Below are 20,903 nucleotides of genomic sequence, written 5' to 3'. Positions count from 1 at the left end.
ATCTTATCGGTCCCACTTTTTTCAAACATAGCAAACGAATTTCGAACATTGCACGTGCTACGTATCGTTCAATAAACATTGAAAAATCAAATAGGATGAGAAAAAAAATCGATCGTTACATCACAGTTTACACAGTCTATCGCTTTCGCAGATTTATAATTATATATTTATCTCTCGAACAATTCTCGAGTACGATATAATAAATGCTCGATCGGTAAATAACGATTATAAATAAAATACAAATACAGTTCGAACATGTAAAATCTTTATGATTTTAATCAATTCTCTTCGTGTATATGTATATGTATACACGCATAATATGTATAAAAATATTATAAAAATATTTTTCTGATTTACAATTTTTCTATAAGTTCAGGCACAGCCTTAAAGAGATCAGCGACAAGACCGTAATCGGTTACTTGGAAGATCGGCGCATCCGGATCTTTGTTAATTGCGACGATGGTTTTCGAGTCTTTCATACCAGCCAGATGTTGGATTGCTCCGGATATGCCCACAGCGATGTACAGATCCTGAAAAAATTGATATTACAATCTACAGCAGACCTGGGCAACATTGGCTCACGGAACAGATGCGGCTGCTTTTCCTTATACATTTACAATTCCTTTAATTTTCATTCAGGTACAGCTAAAGAATTCTTCAGAAAGAATTGTTGAGAGAATGAATTGATAGTGAATAATCATCCGGTGCAACATCATGGGGCTCGTGCCAGCAGGCAAATAGGAGAAGCAGCCATATCTGCTCCGTGAACCAGCATTGTCCTGATCAACAATATTTGAAAAGGCAGAAACAACAAGAATGCAACGTTTATTTACAGGAGCCACGATCTTTCCAGTTTGCCCGACTTGTAAGTCATTGGGCACAAAGCCAGCATCAACTGCAGCTCTAGATGCGCCAACAGCTGCATTAAGCTTATCGGCCAGCGCGTATAATAACTTGAAATTATCTCCAGACTTCATTCCCCTTCCTCCAGAAACGACAACCTTTGCAGATGTTAACTCTGGTCTATCAGATTTGATTAATTCTTGTTTGACAAACTCTGTTAGGCTTGTTTTGTAGTCACCAGCTGGTGCCGGGTCGCATTTAGCACTGCCTCCCTCCAAAGGTAAAGGTTCGAACGATGTTCCTCGTACAGAGACTACTTTTACATTGTCTTTGCTCTTTAACGTTTGAATTGCGTTTCCTGCATAGATAGTACGGACAAATGTGTCTGAAGCTTTGATATCGATGATATCGCTTATGGGAGATACCTCTAGCTTAGCTGCAACCTTTAGACAATAATGTTGTTATTATATATAATGAATAGATTTATAGGACATTTTTGAGTCAAGATATTTACTCTCGGCAACAGTGCTTTTCCAAAAGCAGTGGCTCCAGCCATAATATGAGTAAATTTATGCTCATTCTGAGTGGCAATAACAAGAGGGGTTAACGACTCGGGGAGTAACCCTTTGAACGCATCATTTTCTGCAACCAAAACCTTGGAAACACCATTGGCCTTGCTAATTGCTTGCGCAACTGCATCACATTTTGTACCAGCAACTAATACAGTTATGTCACCGCCAATCTTTTTCGCAGCACTGAGTGCATTGCAGGTAACAGGTGACAATGATTCATTGTTATGCTCTGCAATGACCAATGTCGATTCATAACGTGCCAGTGAACCAAACTATAAATGGTAAACGATTTCGTTAAACATTATCTTCAACTCTATTTTCCGGAAAATTCGTTCGTTGAATATTTTTTTGGTAATGTTAGTATTTTGTAGGTAGTGTTTAGAAAAATATGTCGAATTATTTCGATTAGAGCGGACAGATATGGTTAAATTATATGAAACAAATGAAGATGAAGAGAAATCGAAACATTCGATACTCACTTTCTTACTAAGTCGCAATGTTTTCGAACACGTAGCGAACATTTTATTGTTTGAAGAAGGCTACTTATCCTTAGTCGTTCCGAAATAACTGAAGAAAATTAATCCGCATCTAAGGGGATAAGTTAATTAGGAGATAAGAGATATGTTATCGAAAGTGATGCACTAACTTTTTTCAAAAATAGGTATATATTATTTATATCGCATATATATTAGAAATGAATAAACTCTCTCTGATTAATACTAAGACAGCGGTTGTTCTTGTGAAGCAAGCATATTTTATAAAAGATACATGAATAATAACAAAGTTTTAATTAATTTTTCAAATCTAAGTTTTCATAACATATATACATAGCATTTTTGTAACATGCATGTGCGTGTATGCACTTGTTGTTACACAACAAGTATACATAACATGCAGTAAGTACAACACATAAATGCAAATATTTATATGAATATAAAAACTGATACTAGGAAAATAACGATATGACAATTATTTTCAAATTTTCTAATACAACCAATGTGAACCGATAACAACCAAATTGAACCAAATACAACAAATATATAAATTTTTGAAGATTTAGTAATTATCTTTTTATTTTTGGTAACACATGCCTATATAGTGCAGTCGTGCAGTGCTGTTTCACGCGCATGTGCGACGATTTTTAGCGTCAGTAACGTAAAAGTGTGGTACCTTGATCACCCTGCCTCATTTCGCAAAATTTCTTATGATATGATTTTGAAATATAAATGTATAATATGTCTGTGAGTTGTGTGTGCGTGTGTGTGTGTATAAAATTTAATTTCTCCTGGCGTAGCTAATAGCAAGAGGATATATCCTCTCTGCTATTAGTTTCAAATTACTTTCCCCACAAACTTGGGACGTAGATACGTTCCTGCATTTGGTTGCGCATGCGCGTGAAACCCGTGCAATATCCCAGCCAATCCCAACACTGGCCTAGTGACATTTTCCTGTAGGAAACAGCTCCTAGTGAGTTAATCGTTCACTTCGTGAGTTGCTGCTCAAGCAAAATGGTAACGTTGAGGTTATGATATTAAATCCGACGAATCCTTTGACATCCTAACTGTTACAACAAAACGACTTTCAGGAGATTACTCCTGAAGTATTAACAAATCTTATTATCTGTTGCAGTCGGCTCACAAAACGTTCATTATTAAGCGGAAGCTTGCGAAAAAGCTGAAGCAGAACAGGCCAATTCCTCAATGGGTTAGAATGCGTACTGGCAACACAATACGGTAAGAATCAAAACATTTAATCGTTTTAATATTTCAATTGCATCAATTTTTATTATTTTACTGCATATCAAGTTCGTGCTGTTTCGTTTCAAATAGTCGATATTATCTAATTACGTGATAACAGTTTGGAAAATAGTTGATAACCTAATTTCTCCATTGCAGGTACAACGCTAAGAGGCGTCACTGGAGAAGGACCAAGCTGAAGCTGTAAATTAATTCTAATTTATGTTTGCTTCGATTCTCTTACTATGTTTTAATCATATGTTCTTAAATAAATTCGGATTACACGTGTAAAGGAGATTTTCATTCGAACAAACCCCAACATTTTATTATCCTAAAGCTGTCACGTTACAGAGAATTATATACTTTGCGCTGCTTCAAACTGTTCATATAATTTTCCAGCATTTCTTGTCCACTCGGAGGGTTCTTCAAATAATAATCCTTCGGTGGTTTTCCTTCTTCTAATCTTACAAAGTAATGACAATGTTTATAGCGTACTTCTCCCGTACGTCCTCTGGCATGTCGACGTACGCCTTTGAACACTAAACCTTTTGTTGAAAAAGACTCGGCTGTAACAGATAAATATTTATTAGCTTCTTGACACATAATAGTTTAAGCTTCAATAATTTATGTACTCACCAACCCATAGATTAGACTTAAATTCTATGTTATGTTCCTCTACAGCCATACGCTGTGCCTCCAATAGAATTTCTTTTACAATGTGTCCACCCTTTTTCTGCAGAAAGCTTAATTGTTTTATAGCTTCGTCTATAGTCATTCCTCTTATGAAGCAAGCCACGTACCACATTTTTAGCGGACTGTATTTTATATTTGGTTTCATGTGGCATACATACTGGAAAATATATATAGATGTATTCTGTGAATCGTGCACAAGGTTTTGCTTGCATAAATAAAGTATAATATTACTTAAGATAAACTTACACCAGGCCTTCTTTCTTCGTCTGGTTTTTGCGGAGGGAAAATGATTTTATTGTAATCAAGAAACTTTGTGGGTTTGTGAGAGTCGTCTAATGTAGGAGAGGATCCATGTATATTACAAGATGATATTACACTTAAAGGTTTCAACGCGTCAAATAAACAATTTGAAACGTTTACACTAGACAGCTGATTCGATAGCAATCTTATATTTTGTCTTATGCACTGCATCTTCTGTGAAAAATATATATTAAATCGATAACAAAGATATAGGATAATTGTCTATTAAATTTAATCTATTAATTACCTAAATTACTCGAAATATGAAATAAAGTTACTGGGATTTTAATACGTGAAAGCAATATAACCTTCATAGCACTAACGAATAATGACTGATGATGAATAATGATGAATATGGGACATTCATAGGTACTTACATTTCAGTACTTAAGTACTTTAGTACTTAATAATGTTAAGTTAAATGATTGTCAATCATAAACAACAGGTATACAAACTCGATCTATAACTTGCGCATCACATTGAAAAAGAAGTACACTATTGAATAATTCGAATATGATGTTGCATATAGAATCGTAAATAAAGGAATATTTATTCCTGAAAAATATATTGTTCGGCTATTTTTCTAATATGTAACTGTATGGTGATATTGGGTGATATGTAACCATACAACACACAACACCATACAATTCGTTTCAGGTCTGTAACTGTGTATAAATAATTAAAGTCTCGTCCATCACGAGACGCTTGGGGGTATATTGGGGTATATAGGGGTGTGGAAAGAGCTTCAAGCATGTTCTTTATCTGACTCAATCTGACTTTATCTTGTAACATAAAGTTATAGTAATGTTTCAATCAAAAGAAACATAATTCCTTTATTCATGCACTGAAATTGTTAGAACTTGTTATATAGATGATGGCTTTATGTAGCAAAGTATATTCGGCCAATAGCGATAATGCATGCGATGCTTTTGTATTTGATCTGTTTGTAAATACTTCGAAAACCAATGTTAATAAATATTACATTCTAAATTAAAATAAATAGGCTTGTAATTATTAGATATCTCTACATATAAGTCTATGCATCAAAGCAGTGGAACGTATCTACATTTCAGTTAGACGTGGTTAGATGGTCCAAGTCTAAGACACGGTTAGTGCACCGTGGTCTAAGCTAAGCAGTGATGCCAGAACGAGCGCCGAACGGCGCGCATGTACTCTCCTCCTTACCCCTTCCACTATTCCATTCCAGCACCGTGCGCAGGCGCACACTTCACGGTCCCCATCGCGCACGTGCAACGTGTCTCCCATTCGCCCCACTCATTCCCCGTCATCAGAGAGGGAGTACATCATTTCCAATCATTTCACTGCATTTCACCGTGACTCCCCGCATCTGGCATCACTGGGTCTAAGGTTGTATCCCCTCTCTTTGGAGAATGTGACGTTCCGCGACTACGTTCACGGTGTTCCAGCTGATCCTCATACGCATACGTGGAAGCGTATTGTATTCTATACTGTAGCACGTTCATGACGTAACTTATTAAATTGCTATGGCGGAGAATTAAGAGACGAGTGATTGAATTTATTTACTATTCTGCCCCGTCATTCTATTGGGATAAAGTTTCGTTCGGCCTCCGGTAACGAATCATGGACAGCAATAAAGATGAAGCAGAACGATGTATGGAACTCGTGGAACGGTATCTCCGCGAAAAGAAATACGAGGAGGCCGAAAAATTTGTGCGCAAAGCACAAAAACTTTATCCGACGAAGAAGACAGAAGGTAAGCGAACTGAAAGTCCACGTCAGTATACCGTTTGTGATTCGTTGGTCGATTTTCGTCTGTTCATCATTCCATGCACACGCGATCATTGATCTTCCCGACCCGTCATCACTTGTAAAATGTGTCCCCTCGTTTCGCATACGATTGGTAGAACTTCAAGCTAATCAGGTGTGTCGTTCACTCTCGATCAAATGATTCTGATATTCATTAATACGTTCTCTTCTAATAACATACACCTTGTATTTACTCGCGTAGACGTGAAATTTTCACACGAGAAAGAAAACGTCGTTGAGCTTCCTTCGGAATAAAAAACAAAAAAAAACACGAAAATCGAGAAAACACAAAATCGCAGGGTGTCGTGCGAAATTTCGGAAACACTTTGACGTGTAAACTAACTTGTATTCGCAGATGTATTAGCAAAAGTGGCTATGCTTTCAAAACAAAATCAAAAGTCTGAGTCCGAACCTACTATTAGAAAACGCCAAACAGCACCTAAGGAAGCTACGTATGCTCAAACTCCTACAGAGTTTACGAAGGAACAACTCGAACATGTTAAAAGGTACAAGACACGATTAAGCATCGCAAAGAATTAGAGCTGCTTAGACAAAAGACAACAGACTAATTATATGTTTGATTTTAAGTAATTGATCATGTAAATAAAAGTATGTATAACATTCTAATGTATGTATCGTAGCAGATTATCACAACAGACTATAAACAAGTTATCCTATTCTTGTGTAGTCTGTGTAAGAAGTTTTAGGTAACAGGTATATCGTTTTTGGAAAAATAAATTGTTACAATGAGCTTATTATTTTTCATTACAGGATTAAGAAGTGCAAGGATTATTATGAAATTTTGGGTGTAAGCAAAGATGCTACTGATAGCGATATAAAGAAATCATATAAAAAGTTAGCGCTTCAGTTACACCCAGATAAAAATAAAGCTCCAGGCGCTGCGGAAGCCTTTAAAGGTAAATATTGTTCGTTGCACTGTGCAGACTAGGGCTGTTACTTTCCTTCGAAGGTCGAAGATTTTGAAGCTTCGATTTCAGAAACTTCGAAGGTGATGAGAATCAAAGTTTCGAAGCTTTGATTGCTGAAACTTCGAAGGTGATGGGAATCAAAGTTTCGAAGCTTTGATTTCTGAAACTTCGAAGATGATGAGAATCAAAGTTTCGAAGTTTTGATTTCTGAAACTTCGAAGGTGATGAGAATCGTAGTTTCGAAGCTACGAAAAAGTAACAGCTCTAGTACAGGCACTATTCCTCAATATATGAGGCATACAATTTAAATATATCAGGATTCCCGAGCTCATTCAGATTTTCGACAATCTTCGGGATTATTCTGAGGAAGTCCGATATATGTATTGAAGAATCCTGAAATTTTCGAGAATTCATTCCAATCCCGAATAAAATCCTCAACCTGTGCGCCATTTTCGGGTTCTTTTGCACCTCTAATATCGAGATATAACTGTTATTGCAGCTATTGGAAATGCTGTTGCCATTCTCACCGATGTGGAAAAGAGGAAACAGTATGACATGTATGGTCCCGAAGAGGAGAGAAGCCAAAATGTTCCAAGTCGTCAGAATCATGCGCATTACAACTATACAAGAGGATTTGAATGTACTGTTACATTAAATTTAATTGAAATTATATTTAACTTTTTAATTAATATTATTGTCGATAAATTTTTTGATTTAATAAATTTTTGGTAGCCGATATCACTGCGGAGGAATTATTCAATATGTTCTTTGGCGGCGGGTTCCAACAACAAGAGTTTTATATGAGACGTTCCGCTGGAAGATGGATGAGACAACAAGATGTGCAAGCTCAGCACACACATTCTCAGGTACGAACACGAAGATACATTATACTTTGTATAATATAGATAGATAAAAATTCATGGAATACCATTTACGTCGATTAATAATGGTTTAAAACGAAATCTTGTATTTCTAGCAAGCGAACGGATATACCACATTCCTTCAGATGTTTCCTGTACTGTTATTAATATTGTTAACTATGATGAGCAGTTTCTTTATATCAGATCCTGTATATAGCTTGCATTCGAATGCGTAAGTGTCCCCACATGCCAGAGTATTTATGACGAATAATGGCAAATAAATTAGTTTTAATTAATACTTTCACGGAATGTTTCAATTCTACTGCTTTGTGCTTTACTTTCTTGGCTGTAACCTCCGGGTATATAACTAAACACTAAAAGCTAGGCGAATGACTTCTGCGAGAGTGATTATATGCACATTTTGATTTGTGCGCAGAAAATATTCTGTACCGAGAACAACTCAAGGATTAAAGGTGCCATACTATGTCAAAGAAAACTTTCACACTGAATATCAAGGCAGCTTACGTAGGCTAGAAATTTCTGTTGAAGAAGAGTACCTGAATAATTTGAGACATGCCTGTTATAGGGAAAGAAGTTACAGTAAGTACAGAACGTTTCATTGACCGCATTATTTCAACCTGTATACGTATAAGAACAAAACATACTAATGATATTTACACGGTTCCTGGAAAATAGTATACCACTAGATGTTCGATATAAATGGCTTTTAATGTTTAGGGGAAACGCTATTATGGAAGGCAAGGAACTTCGAAGACGAGGAATTATTTATCAAAGCTAAAAATATCGAAACACCCTCCTGTAAGAAAATACAAGACATGCAAAGAGCATAGCAGCACCACACAATTGAATAGAAACTTTGTTGTAGATAGGTGTATATTATATTTACACGTGTGTAGTTATTATTGGATGAATCGAAGAGCATCGTGCATATGAGACGATACATTACGTTTCTTCGCATCCAAAATTTTGTGAACGATAACCGTCTTGGTCCCCCCATCAAATTTTTATACGGACCACTTCAAAATGTACTCGAAAAATTGTAAATTATTTGATACTGTACCGATCGCAGTAGAACGTGTACAGCGAATCGGAGTAACAAATACGAATTATTAACAATTTTGATTTTACCGAATCTAGACGTGACTTCGGGCCACAATCAGATCAGACAGCATAATATTTATACATAATACGGAGATGAACAAAAATTCATTTACTCATAATATTGTCAGCGTTCAACGTCTCGTTCTTGTTGTGCAGAGAAGGAAACAGCCGAGTTGCCGATAATCGAATGGGCAAACGTGGCTTTAAAAAGTATTCTCTATGATTTTGTAAATGCTTCATTCAAATCTTGCCGTGATATTTATGCCATCATTCAGAATGATATGGCTGCAAATTGAAAGATGATGTCACACTGGAAACCTCCTAAATGTAGAATGTAGGTGATCAAGAAAGTTTATGAATCGTTGAGCCTTTAACGCGTTGATCGTCGCGGCTTGATTCACTTAGAATATTAGACGATTGCAAAAGTCTGTACCCTATTTGAAAATAAAATGCGCGTGGTTATATTTAAAAATAACAGTTATTAATCAATTATATAGTCACCACTATTTTCTACAATTGTCTCCGAACATTCTACAACCTGATTTCCTTTTTTGTACGAACTTTTGCAATCATCCAATGTATCACATCGTCTTTTTACTTTCTTCGAATGAAATATGTACATGCGTTATACGGATTCTCGATGATTTTAAAAATCATCCCCTTGAAAATGGTGCACGCGGTGGTCAACGTGTTCGTTTCAGTTCCCGCAAGAAGAAAGTCTATGAATTAGATGAAAGAAATGTAACGCTAAGATTAAAAACGTTACGGCCGAGAAGAATGAATTGGTGGCATGAACAGTTTTTTCTTACGCGTAATTACAATGTTAAACGAAACGGATGCACTTTCCCACGATTCAGTTGACTAGAGGGACGTGTTTGGATTTAAATTAGACTCGTTTGTCGTGTAGGAATGCGTTCAGTGCACAGTATTAATGTTCAAGATTATTATCATATATAAATTCTCTTATCACATATACTAGTTTTGATTCCGAGAACACCTTTATCGAAAAAACGTGTAAAACACCGTCACATTCCCTCCGTAATCGCAAATATACGACGAAAGAAAAATATGAAAATAGTCCGGCAGTTTGCGACGCATAGCGTAGCATGATCACCGTAACACGATTACTAGACAGTGGATCTTTATGCAAAATAAAAAATAGAAATATGTAACAGTATTTTTAAATTCTTCTAATGTTTTCACTGTTTTCAATTCCACCTACTCATTTGATCATAAATGCATAAAATCTGCTGTCTAATAATTACAGAGCACAGTGGTTTCATACGGGCTTCTAGCCGAGCAAAATTATTTTCTTTCCGACTCATGGTTGTTTTTTTGGATTTTTTAATTGTTTTATTCTACCTTCGGAATCCTGACGGGTACATTTTTTTATATATTAGATAACATCTTTTTTTGATCATTTTTCAAAGTACCATGAAAGCGATTACAGCATTTGATAATGCTACGCGTTATCTTTCATGTTGCATGCATTTATACGTTTTCGCTATTGATTTATTTATTCGAGAATTTACAATCAATTCATCGGCGACAGGCTAGAATGTATTTTTTGATTTTTTCTCGGCTAGATTTGTATTCGTAACCAATGTGCTATCGAAGTGAAATTACGCGAAAATTGTAAGGAGTGACCTTGGTCCAGTCGTTCGTGTGAAACACGGAAGAATGGAGATTTTCTGCGGTGTCAATTGTCTGTATTGTTATTAATAAATTACAATGTTGCAAGCGGATAATATAAATCGGACCGGCACTATTAGTCGAACCGATTAATTGGGTCTACACGGTGGCTAACGCGTAATATTGTAGATTCGAATTGCACATATCAAGTTTCTTTCGTGTACATGAGTCTGCCAGCTTGCGTACGGTTAAAAACGACGCACTTCCTTTCCTAGAATTATCATCTGTACATTGTATATGCCAATTTGACTAGCATCGAAATAAAGGAATTTCAAAACTGATGCGAGTTGATCTTATCCGTGCGTCGCCCAACTGAATTTCTGGCTTATCGACTCGATAATAAAAAAAATCAATACGACTGAATGGTAACTATATATATTAATAAACTCCTATAAATTCAATTACACCAGATAAGTTTGAAATAAATTATTTCAGAGTACATAATCACGTCTAGGATCTGGAAGACTCAATGCAATTCGATTACTTCTTGGAATCCTGAGGAACACGGTCTCAGCTTGGATTTCCGTGCTTAGATGTCCAAATTAATGGATTTTAATAGCGAATACGATGATTACAATAGGTAAATACAAATTAGAATTACAATTATACAGCTTCGTTAAAGAATTCACTGTTTCAGGATGTATTATGCAGGGACACGATTTTTACGGAGGCGGCACAACGGTGATCGAAATCAACCGAAATTACAGGGGGTGGGAAGAGTCTCGCATCACAGCGCACGTCAGTGTTCCCAGTTCCCAGACGGGTCACCTTTTTTCGCGCATGCGTGGCGTTTTCAGCCTCAGTAAAGTACGCTTCTCGAGGAAATGTGGCACCTTGAGCGCCATGCAGAATTTTAAGAAATTGATATGATCTCCATGGAGCCTACTACATGTTTGGTTATTTGACTTTTGCACTCCTAAGTCGTCCATTTGGGCCACTGTGCGTCCCGTCAATTATACCGGTATATTCCCGCTGATATAGCTGCCTCAGGGCTTTGCTATATGTATATACAATATACACTATACATATACATCATCGCCTCATCATAGATACGTTACTGTTTTGGATGCGCATGCGCGAAAAAAGGTGACCCGTCTGGGAACACTGGGCCGTGCGCCGCACCAGTGATGCCAGAGTTGTGGTACTGTGGTACTAAACCATACCCCCACCATAGCCTACTATTGCCCCTCCGTCGTGTTCCAACGCGCCCGCGCGCTACACTCACCAGCGTATCACTCTACTGTATCCGTAGAGGTACGTTGGTGAGTGTAGCGCGCGAGCGAGTTGGAGAAGGCCAGTAGGGGCAACGGTAGGTCATAGTGGGGGGGTCTCGTACCACGGCTTAGTACCAGAGTTGGGCAAAATGTAATTTCAATTACAGTTACAATTACTTGCCAATTACTGTAATTTGGAATTGCAGAAATACAATTACAATTACATGTAATTGTAACTGTAATTGTTAGTAGCAGTTACAAGTAATTGTAGCTGGTAGCTACAGTTCCTTTCCAAACAGACGACGCTCGCGCGTCGCGCGTGAACATTCACACACCGCTAGGGTACTCTCACACACCGCTAGACCATGTATACGTACGCGAGGATTGCAAGGGTCCGGGATTCAACTTCTGATTTCTCGATAATGCAAGGACGGGGTTTTTTAGTAGTCAAAATCGCTAGATGAAAGATCAATCTATGCCATTGTTTGCCTCAAAAGTCCTTCTTTTACGTTTCCGAGCAATGGTTTTGCAATATTCGGCTGCATGTTGCCCGTCGGAGAGGCTACTACGTCGGCGTGACTGCAGCGTCATCTAACGGGCAACATGCGACGGGCAACATGCAGCCAAATATTGAAAAACTATTTCTCAGAAATACCCAGAGTACCCTAGCGGTGTGTGAATGTTCACGCGCGACGCGCGAGCGTCGTCTGTTTGGAAAGGAACTGTAGCTACCAGCTACAATTACTTGTAACTGCTACTAACAATTACAGTTACAATTACATGTAATTGGAATTGGAATTGCAGAAATACAATTACAATTACATGTAATTGTAATTGAAGATGTAATTAATTACTCATGTAATTAATTCCTGCCCAACTCTGCTTAGTACCACAGTACCACGATTTCGGCATCACTGCTCACGCCCAGACTTTTGTCTCCACAATGTGGAGTCCACAGTCCACATATCTCCAGTCTCCAGTCTCCACATCATGTTTAGCCTGGAACAGCTCCTATATCATCTTTAGCATGGAACAGAACCTACACCATCTTTAGCAGGAAACAGAACCCACTTTACTGTTATTAAATCTGTGGCATGGATCAGAACTAGCTTGAACCACCGATCACATACGATTATTTAATAATTAACATTATTAACTATTAACTATATAGTTAATATTGACTCGGGTTCTGGTCAGGTGAGTCAGGTCCCGAATTGAACGTAGAATACAATGCCAGCGCCGCCAAGGAGTGACCGGTGTACTGAGACTGAGTACTGAGTACTCGTCTACGGTCTACGGTCTACAAGTCTACGTCTACGGGCTTAGTGGGGGACGTTGGAGTTGAAGTGTGCGCATGGCGCTGGAATAGGATAGCGGAAGGGGAATTTGGGATCCGTCTGGCTCCCATCTAGCACCACGGTGCCCATGCCGTAGACTAGTCTGGTCATCAGAGAGGGAGTACATCATATCACTGTGATTCCCCTCATCTGGTATATAGCACTGCGTCGTATCGATTGATCGACAGTTGCCGTCTCAGTGGTCTCTCTTTACACGCGCTGTCCTTCTCTACGTTCGGCTCGGCCTTTGAAACTCAAGAAGTAGTACCATATGCGATAGATGCGAAGAAATCCCCCCGAGGCCTTCGCATTTATAGAAAATTCACTGTACGTACACCCTTTAAAGTTTAAACGTTAAACTGCAAATTAATTTATTTAACGTGTACTGAAATATGAGATACAATATGTCGGCATTTCTTTATTTGTAGTGAAAAGTACTCACAACTGTTCTTGTTAAATATACGCCATCGTATTAATATATTTATTAATGACAATAACAATGTATTTTTTATTACCCACAGGTGATGCTCTATACTCTATACCATGAATATATAAACATAGTACTTATTTCGCTTATTACATTAGTAAATGTATTGTTGTTTTACAGTCTTGACTACATTTCTTGTAATCGCGCCAGCGCAATCACTTAACATGGCTGCAGAAAGCACAAATGTATATAAAAATTTGTCTGCATCTTGCTCTGAATTTACAAAAGTTTTTCACAGGGTAAGTATAAATGTATTTATACATATATGTATACATATATTGTACAACGCGTGTTATACAGAGTGTGTTCGTTAAGTTATGTCACCATTTTTTGGGCAATTCCAGTAGTGCAATTCAAAAATGTTTTAGACAAAAGTTTCTCAGTATTTGGTGAGCTACATGTTCACATATTCTTAAATCTGAAAAAATGCTTTTTACGTAAAAAAATAAAGGTCACCTTGACTTTTTTAAATGGCACCATATATGTTTTGGACGTCATAGGATTGTAGCTGACGTCGAGACGAATTCAACAGTGTATTATACTATGACCTTGAAATGACCACAAACTCCTATCACAAGAATCCTATGACGTCCAAAACATATGGTGCCATTTAAAAAGTCAATGTGACCTTTACTTTTTTACGTAAAAAGCATTTTGGTAATTGTGCATAAAGGGTCCCACCTCACCGATTTTGATAAAATTTAAATATGTTGTAAAACTCAACATTCTGAACAACTTTTTCCTATACATGTAACCGCCGCTCAGCCTTAGTTTTTGAGAGATTTGCGAAAAACTGCAGCTACTACTACATTTAATTTTGCCTATACGTGCACGCCCGTGCTGTGCGTATGCTTCAGCATGATGCGACCTGATGCGACCGCTCGTCAACTGTTTCTACAGATATATCACTACGATCGTCAGACAATCCGATATACCGCGTGAACTTTTTAAATCATATGATGATGAAGAATGAGTACATATTATATTACGACGACACCACACACACCCACCCAGTGCTTAACACGCACCCAACCCTAGTAGCATTTACGGTTGGCCAACGGTGGCCAACGAAGAAAAATTACGTCAGTTTGCCGACGAATACCCAACGTTGGGCCAACGACGAATAACCAACATAGGGCCAACGACGAATACCCAACATAGGACCAACGAAGAAAAATTACGTCAGTTTGCCGACGAATACCCAACGTTGGGCCAACGACGAATAACCAACATAGGGCCAACGACGAATACCCAACATAAGGCCAACGAAGAAAAATTACCGTCAGTTTGCCGACGAATACCCAACGTTGGGCCAACGACGAATAACCAACATAGGGCCAACGACGAATACCCAACATAAGGCCAACGAAGAAAAATTACGTCAGTTTGCCGACGAATACCCAACGTTGGGCCAACGACGAATAACCAACATAAGGCCAACGAAGAAAAATTACGTCAGTTTGCCGACGAATACCCAACGTTGGGTCAACGACGAATACCCAACATAGGACCAACGACGAATACCCGTCGTTCAAGATATATGTAGCGTCGATCGTCATTTGGTATTTGTCGATTTTCACTATTTCATTCTTCTGTGCTGTGTCGAACTGTCGAAGTGGTCGTTCTTTGTGTCGCGTGTTTTACTTCATTTCATTAACAAAAAATTTTGATAATGTACAAAGTGGTGGAATTTAATTCAACACCATTAATTTAATTCAATTCAGCATCATCGTTCGGTAGAACAGCAGCCATATGGATGCAGCTACGCCAAATATTTGTAAGTATATTGTTAAATTAGTAATGAGTGGTTTAGTTTAACAATTATTTATACCTATACTTAATTATACGTGTTACCACGTATTGTAGATACTTTCTAAAGAATGTGTGTAATTTATGCATGCATTCAATTGCAATTAACAATTTTGTTTCCTTTTGCTTTTCTTGTTGTAAGATTAATTTCTATGTCATTTTTCAGATTTTACTGAGGCACAAGTGTTCGATGGATCATCAGCCATGCAGCTACGCCAAATATTTGTAAGTATATTGTTAAATTAGTAATGAGTGGTTTAGTTTAACAATTATTTATACCTATACTTAATTATACGTGTTACCACGTATTGTAGATACTTTCTAAAGAATGTGTGTAATTTATGCATGCATTCAATTGCAATTAACAATTTTGTTTCCTTTTGCTTTTCTTGTTGTAAGATTAATTTCTATGTCATCTTTCAGATTTTACTGAGGCACAAGTGTTAGATTGATCATCAGCCATGCAGCTACGCCAATATCTATAACTGCGAAAAACAGTTGTATTTTAAGTACGTCGTTATCCGATTCTTGTTTCACCATCTTAAGCGGAACTGTTGTAATTATCAGAACTATTGAAGAGGTGTAATATGAATGTAATATCATATTACTAATGTGCAACGTGTTATGTATGTAATATGAATGTAATGTCATATTACTAATGTGCAATGTGTGTTATGTACGTAATATAATATGTAATGTAAGGAATCTTACTTTTATAATATGTAATATATGTATACATTTCGTACATATATATGTAAGAAATCCGTTATATGCTAGCGTGCATAATAAGTTAGTACTTATATATTAATATAATATGTGAGGCAAAAATTGTTACCTCACAAAATGACTGATTGTGAGATATAAAAATAAAATATTTTTATAATACACATATATATATGTATATAATTAATTGACCCTACAGAAAGAATCCTTTTGTTGGCTTTTCGTATTATAGTAATGTAGGCCCTACGTTGGGTATTACCGTTGGCCCTACGTTGGGTATTACCGTTGGCCCGACATTGGACGTGATCGTTGGCCCTACGTTGGGTATTACCGTTGGCCCGACATTGGACGTGATCGTTGGCCCTACGTTGGGTATTACCGTTGGCCCGACATTGGACGTGATCGTTGGCCCTACGTTGGGTATTACCGTTGGCCCGACGCTGGCGCAACGTTGGCTGAACGTTGGCCCAACGTTGGCCCTGACTGTTGGCCCAACTGCAAAAAAGAGCGACATTTCTAACGGTTGCCCAACGCAAACCCCCAACGTAGGCCCAACGAAACGCCAACCGTAAATGCTACTAGGGAATGTTTCTAAAAAGGAGGTTTCCGTTAAGAAATTAACATTTGTGCAAATTTTCAGTATCATATTATATTATTATATTATATTATGTTACATGTATAGGAAAAAGTTGTTCAGAATCTTCACCCTGACAACATATTAAAAAATCATCGAAATCGGTGAGGTGGGACCTTTTATGCACAATTACCAAATTTATTTCGAATAACGAATAAATCCCAGGGTTTAATGACGGCAGCGAATAAGAATAAAGGCCGAGAATAAGCGCAGCCGTCGGCGCGATGTCATTCGATACCTTTATTCGCCCGCTGGCTTATTCGAATAAATTTTTATTCGCTGGCTTATTCGAATAAATTTTTATTCGCTGGCTTATTCGAATAAATTTTTATTCGCTGTGTTATTCGAATAAATTTTTATTCGCTGGCTTATTCGAATAAATTTTTATTCGCTGTGTTATTCGAATAAATTTTTATTCGCTGGCTTATTCGAATAAATTTTTATTCGCTTTGTTATTCGAATAAATTTTTATTCGTTGGGTTTTTACGAATAAAAATTCATTCGAATAAAGATTTATTCGAATAAAAATTCATTCGAATAAAATTTTATTCGCTGGGAATTCGAATGAAATTTCATTCGAATAATGCCCAACTCTGCCTAATACATATCAAAATGTATTATTCTTCTATTCTAAATACGCTTTGGTGAATTTTAGCTCATAGAGGAGAAGAGAACAGAAACAATGTATGTAATTCCAATTACAATTACTGTAATTTGAAATTGCAAAAATAAAATTACTATTACATGTCATTATAATTGGTAATTGCAATTACTTTGGCTCAACCAGTAATTGTGAAAGGAGTAATTGCAATACTTAACACGATTACTTCTTCTACTAATTCTTCATTAAAGATGTTATTTAAACTTAACATTACTAAAAACCTGTGTGCAAGGAATTAATGAAAACAAAGTTATTTACTTGATTTTAGGAATTGTCTCTTACCAGCGAAGCAAATGTTGTTAGTTCCCCGTTAAGTGTGCATATGATTTTATCTTTACTTTCTTGCGGTGCAAAAAATGAAACGTTAAGGGAAATGACAACTGGTCTCTACCATCATGACAAAAATTCTGTAGAAAAAGGATATACAGCTTTGATAGATGCATTAAATGTAAGAAAGTTACTGTACTTGATTGAAAAGAAAATTAGGTAGTTCTAATCATTGATTTGTACATTTACAAGGAACTGAACTATACTAAATTATATATTGCTAATGCAATGTACATTCAAGAAGGATTTGAGTTGCTAACAGACTTTGCGACATCAGGAACAAGTACTTATAAATCTGTTATTTCAAAATTAGATTTTGGACATAAGAAAGAGGCAGCGGAAGAAATCAACGCATGGGTTAAACAAGCAACAAAAGATAAAATTTCTGATCTCGTGTCTTCAGGTAAATTATTCCAATATAGAAAGTAACGAAAAATAATAATAATAATATTATTCGTAGGTGATTTTGACGAAGACATGAAATTGGTATTAGTAAATGCAATCTATTTTCATGGTGCATGGTTGCATAAATTTGACAAGAAACGAACCCAGAATAAAGTATTTCATGTGACAAAAAGTAAACAGAAAATGGTAGCAACAATGTTCAATAAGTCTAGATATAAATATGGTGAAATACCAACATTGGATGCAAAATTTATTGAAATTCCATATATGGTATGTCCAAATACAAAAATGTTTTAGATCGAAAATTGATAAACTATTTTGCAGGACAAGGATATTGTTATGACCATAGTATTGCCAAATGAAGTGGATGGACTTTCAAAGTTACAAAACAGTATTTCGTGGGAAGTTCTTGCAAATGCATATAGAATATATGATAAGATTGAATTGTATCTTCCAAAATTTAAAATAGAGTTTATGGTGGATTTAGAAGATATCTTACGCAAAGTATTGACAATATATTTCTCGCATAGGATCATAGAGAGTTCTGTGTTTTAATCAATTTTGAAAATTTTAGCTCGGTTTAAATAATATGTTCGAAGATAATGCCGATTTTGGGTATATTTCAAACGAACCTTCAAAAGTTGGCAAATGCATACATAAAGCTATGATAGAAGTAAACGAAGAGGGTACCGAAGCTGCAGCTGCAAGTAAATAAATATATTGATTTCTGATAGAATTAAATAAGTTCGATAAGTGTTTAACAAATGAATTATTTTAGCTTTCCTAACACGAATACCATGTTCAGGTCGGATAGGTATTCCAGAACAGTTTTTAGTAAATCGACCATTCATGTTTATAATAGAACATAAACCATACAACATACCCCTCTTTATTGGAAATGTAAAAGACATAGAATCTATAGCCGAAAAAGATGAACTATAATGTCTACAAACAATATTGATATGTAATTATAAACTGAACCAGCATTTTTATGCGCACATACACTTTATTGTATAATGCATGTATTACATGAGGAAATAAACCAATATCAAATATGATTAGAACTGTTATAAGTTGTATCTGTACATGTGTTTTATCACCTGACCTATTTTATAGAACATGTACCTATATATGTATAATAATATATAAGCTAATAATGCTTGAATTTATAGTTAGTTAGGTGATAGATTTTAATAATTCCTGAAATTTGTACCATTTTAATCATAATATTTTTTAATACTCTGGATCAATTCATTTTTCTTACCGCTTGTTTTTAAACCTAGGGTTTTTGACATGATTTTCAACTCTGGTATAGTAACGTTCTCTATCTGATGAAAAAAATACGTCAAAGCGGATTTATACATCGTCTCTATTTAGTTGTTTGGATTTCAATTAATAACTACATATTTACAGTGCCTCCCACTCATTTTTGAACTTTTAAATATTGAACCATACGTAAATGTAGAACGTGACAAATTTTTGAAAAAAATTGCAAGTTGTAATTGCAGAGGAAATACTTCTTCTTTTCCCGCGTCAACCGATTCCGACGAAACTTTTATTTTTTAAATCTATCTTCTATACATAATAAAAATCAAATGCTGTTCGTTGGTCACGACATCACGGGAAAACGACTGGACCGATTTGGCTAATTTTTTTTTTAAATGTTCGTTGTAGTCCGAATTAGGTTTTTAGATTTTAAAAAATTGGAAAAGTATCACGGAAAAATGAAAAATTCGGGAAAAACTAAAAGTGCTTTTAGAATCATATTTCAATACAACCAAAAAACGAACGTCGTAGCTTTTAATCAATATTTCAATAGAACGTCGCAGCTTTTAATCAATATTTCAATAGAAATTTACATTATCGACGTCTGTTTGCATTATCGACATTATAAACATTGGCCAGTTAGTTAATTTCGATTACAATTTATTTCGTTACCTACTGCGTACAACGTACCACTAATCCTCTCGCGAGCTCGCGAAGCGAGCGAGCAACAACTCTCCTCTAAATAGTTTTCAATATTAGGCCCACATGAAAAAGTTACAAAATGCAACTTTTAGTATTTTCTCTAGAATTCTGAGAAATTGCATTTTTCGAAAAAATATCTCTCCACATCATGTAGTGAACTAATTGCTCTAGCTTCCCAAAAAAGTTTAAATCGTACTTAGTCCAATATTAAGAAGGTTATCATTTTCTTTAGAACGTCCGAATATTAATGGGAGTCACTACAAGTACTATTTGTTACTGTACCTCTTCTTTTTCGACAAGCTTTCGAATTGATTGTTCATCTGCTAATGTATTCTGCTCCACGACTTCCTTTTTACTTCTCTTTTTTGGTGGAGGTGAAGAATCAAATCGCTGGCAGTGTTGTTAGAATCTAACAATTAAATAGATTGGGCCGTTGCAGACGTTGAGCCGTTGGGCGGGCTGCGGGCTGCGGGCTGCGCGCGCATACGCGACGATTCTAGCGTCAGTGAAGTACAAAGTTGGGGTACCTACACTGTGGCTGTCGGATCCTTCTTTTATGCCATGGTTGGCGAAATGCGAAGGAAATCCATACAAGGCGAAGTGGCTTGTATGTAACAAAACGCTCACGGCCGTCCCTAGATATTACTGCGTGGTGGACGGTGGACCCAGGAACCCTATTCTAATAAATGTGGCCCCCCGCTGCCTTTTATGTGTAGGCCAGGGTTGGGCATTTTTGTCTCAATCGAGACAACTCCCCCACCAGCATCCATCGTTGTTGCACAGTGCGGACAAATGGCCAAAAT

General features: G+C 36.6%; 5 protein-coding genes across 9 annotated transcripts; 3 read left to right on the top strand and 2 right to left on the bottom strand.

Annotated features, from left to right (window-relative positions):
- Positions 1-248: 248 nt before the first annotated feature.
- Wal (electron transfer flavoprotein subunit alpha wal) lies at positions 249-2,231 on the bottom strand. The gene is made up of 4 exons (XM_076422519.1): positions 1,895-2,231; positions 1,358-1,687; positions 834-1,286; positions 249-530 (listed from the first exon to the last, which is right to left on the bottom strand). Exons 1-4 carry the CDS (start codon positions 1,934-1,936, stop codon positions 354-356), a joined length of 1,002 nt encoding a protein of 333 aa, XP_076278634.1. The 5' UTR covers positions 1,937-2,231; the 3' UTR covers positions 249-353.
- Positions 2,232-2,873: 642 nt separating this feature from the next.
- On the top strand, positions 2,874-3,443 carry Rpl39 (ribosomal protein L39). Its single transcript, XM_076422543.1, has 3 exons — positions 2,874-2,926; positions 3,045-3,148; positions 3,311-3,443. The coding sequence occupies exons 1-3, from the start codon at positions 2,924-2,926 to the stop codon at positions 3,357-3,359; spliced, it is 156 nt and encodes a 51-aa protein (XP_076278658.1). The 5' UTR covers positions 2,874-2,923; the 3' UTR covers positions 3,360-3,443.
- A 5-nt stretch (positions 3,444-3,448) lies between these two features.
- Positions 3,449-5,553, bottom strand: Mrpl22 (mitochondrial ribosomal protein L22). Of its 3 annotated transcripts, none has more exons than XM_076422530.1 (4): positions 5,330-5,553; positions 4,091-4,318; positions 3,788-4,001; positions 3,449-3,717 (listed from the first exon to the last, which is right to left on the bottom strand). In XM_076422530.1, exons 1-4 carry the CDS (start codon positions 5,408-5,410, stop codon positions 3,497-3,499), a joined length of 744 nt encoding a protein of 247 aa, XP_076278645.1. In that variant the 5' UTR covers positions 5,411-5,553; the 3' UTR covers positions 3,449-3,496. The 3 variants fall into 3 exon arrangements, with proteins under 3 accessions (XP_076278645.1, XP_076278646.1, XP_076278647.1); XM_076422531.1 differs by lacking the exon at positions 5,330-5,553 and adding an exon at positions 4,522-4,829; XM_076422532.1 differs by lacking the exon at positions 5,330-5,553 and adding an exon at positions 4,392-4,528.
- A 25-nt stretch (positions 5,554-5,578) lies between these two features.
- On the top strand, positions 5,579-10,814 carry LOC143208257 (dnaJ homolog subfamily B member 12). Its single transcript, XM_076422510.1, has 8 exons — positions 5,579-5,879; positions 6,288-6,438; positions 6,704-6,849; positions 7,361-7,501; positions 7,594-7,727; positions 7,838-7,953; positions 8,158-8,321; positions 8,460-10,814. The coding sequence occupies exons 1-8, from the start codon at positions 5,747-5,749 to the stop codon at positions 8,570-8,572; spliced, it is 1,098 nt and encodes a 365-aa protein (XP_076278625.1). The 5' UTR covers positions 5,579-5,746; the 3' UTR covers positions 8,573-10,814.
- Positions 10,815-12,780: 1,966 nt separating this feature from the next.
- On the top strand, positions 12,781-19,218 carry LOC143208256 (leukocyte elastase inhibitor-like). 3 transcript variants are annotated; one of them, XM_076422506.1, is made up of 9 exons: positions 12,781-13,413; positions 13,515-13,607; positions 13,694-13,812; positions 17,669-17,848; positions 17,920-18,130; positions 18,188-18,402; positions 18,457-18,636; positions 18,707-18,839; positions 18,911-19,218. In XM_076422506.1, exons 2-9 carry the CDS (start codon positions 13,574-13,576, stop codon positions 19,072-19,074), a joined length of 1,236 nt encoding a protein of 411 aa, XP_076278621.1. In that variant the 5' UTR covers positions 12,781-13,413; positions 13,515-13,573; the 3' UTR covers positions 19,075-19,218. The 3 variants fall into 3 exon arrangements, with proteins under 3 accessions (XP_076278621.1, XP_076278623.1, XP_076278624.1); XM_076422508.1 differs by lacking the exon at positions 13,515-13,607 and having other exon boundaries at positions 13,608-13,812; XM_076422509.1 differs by lacking the exon at positions 13,515-13,607 and having other exon boundaries at positions 12,821-13,413.
- Positions 19,219-20,903: the final 1,685 nt, after the last annotated feature.

Source organism: Lasioglossum baleicum, chromosome 4 (genome assembly GCF_051020765.1).
Source record: "Lasioglossum baleicum chromosome 4, iyLasBale1, whole genome shotgun sequence".
In the NCBI taxonomy this organism is placed as follows: domain Eukaryota; kingdom Metazoa; phylum Arthropoda; class Insecta; order Hymenoptera; family Halictidae; genus Lasioglossum; species Lasioglossum baleicum.
Note: the sequence above shows the minus strand (reverse complement) of the source record. Positions and strands in the feature narration are given on the sequence as shown.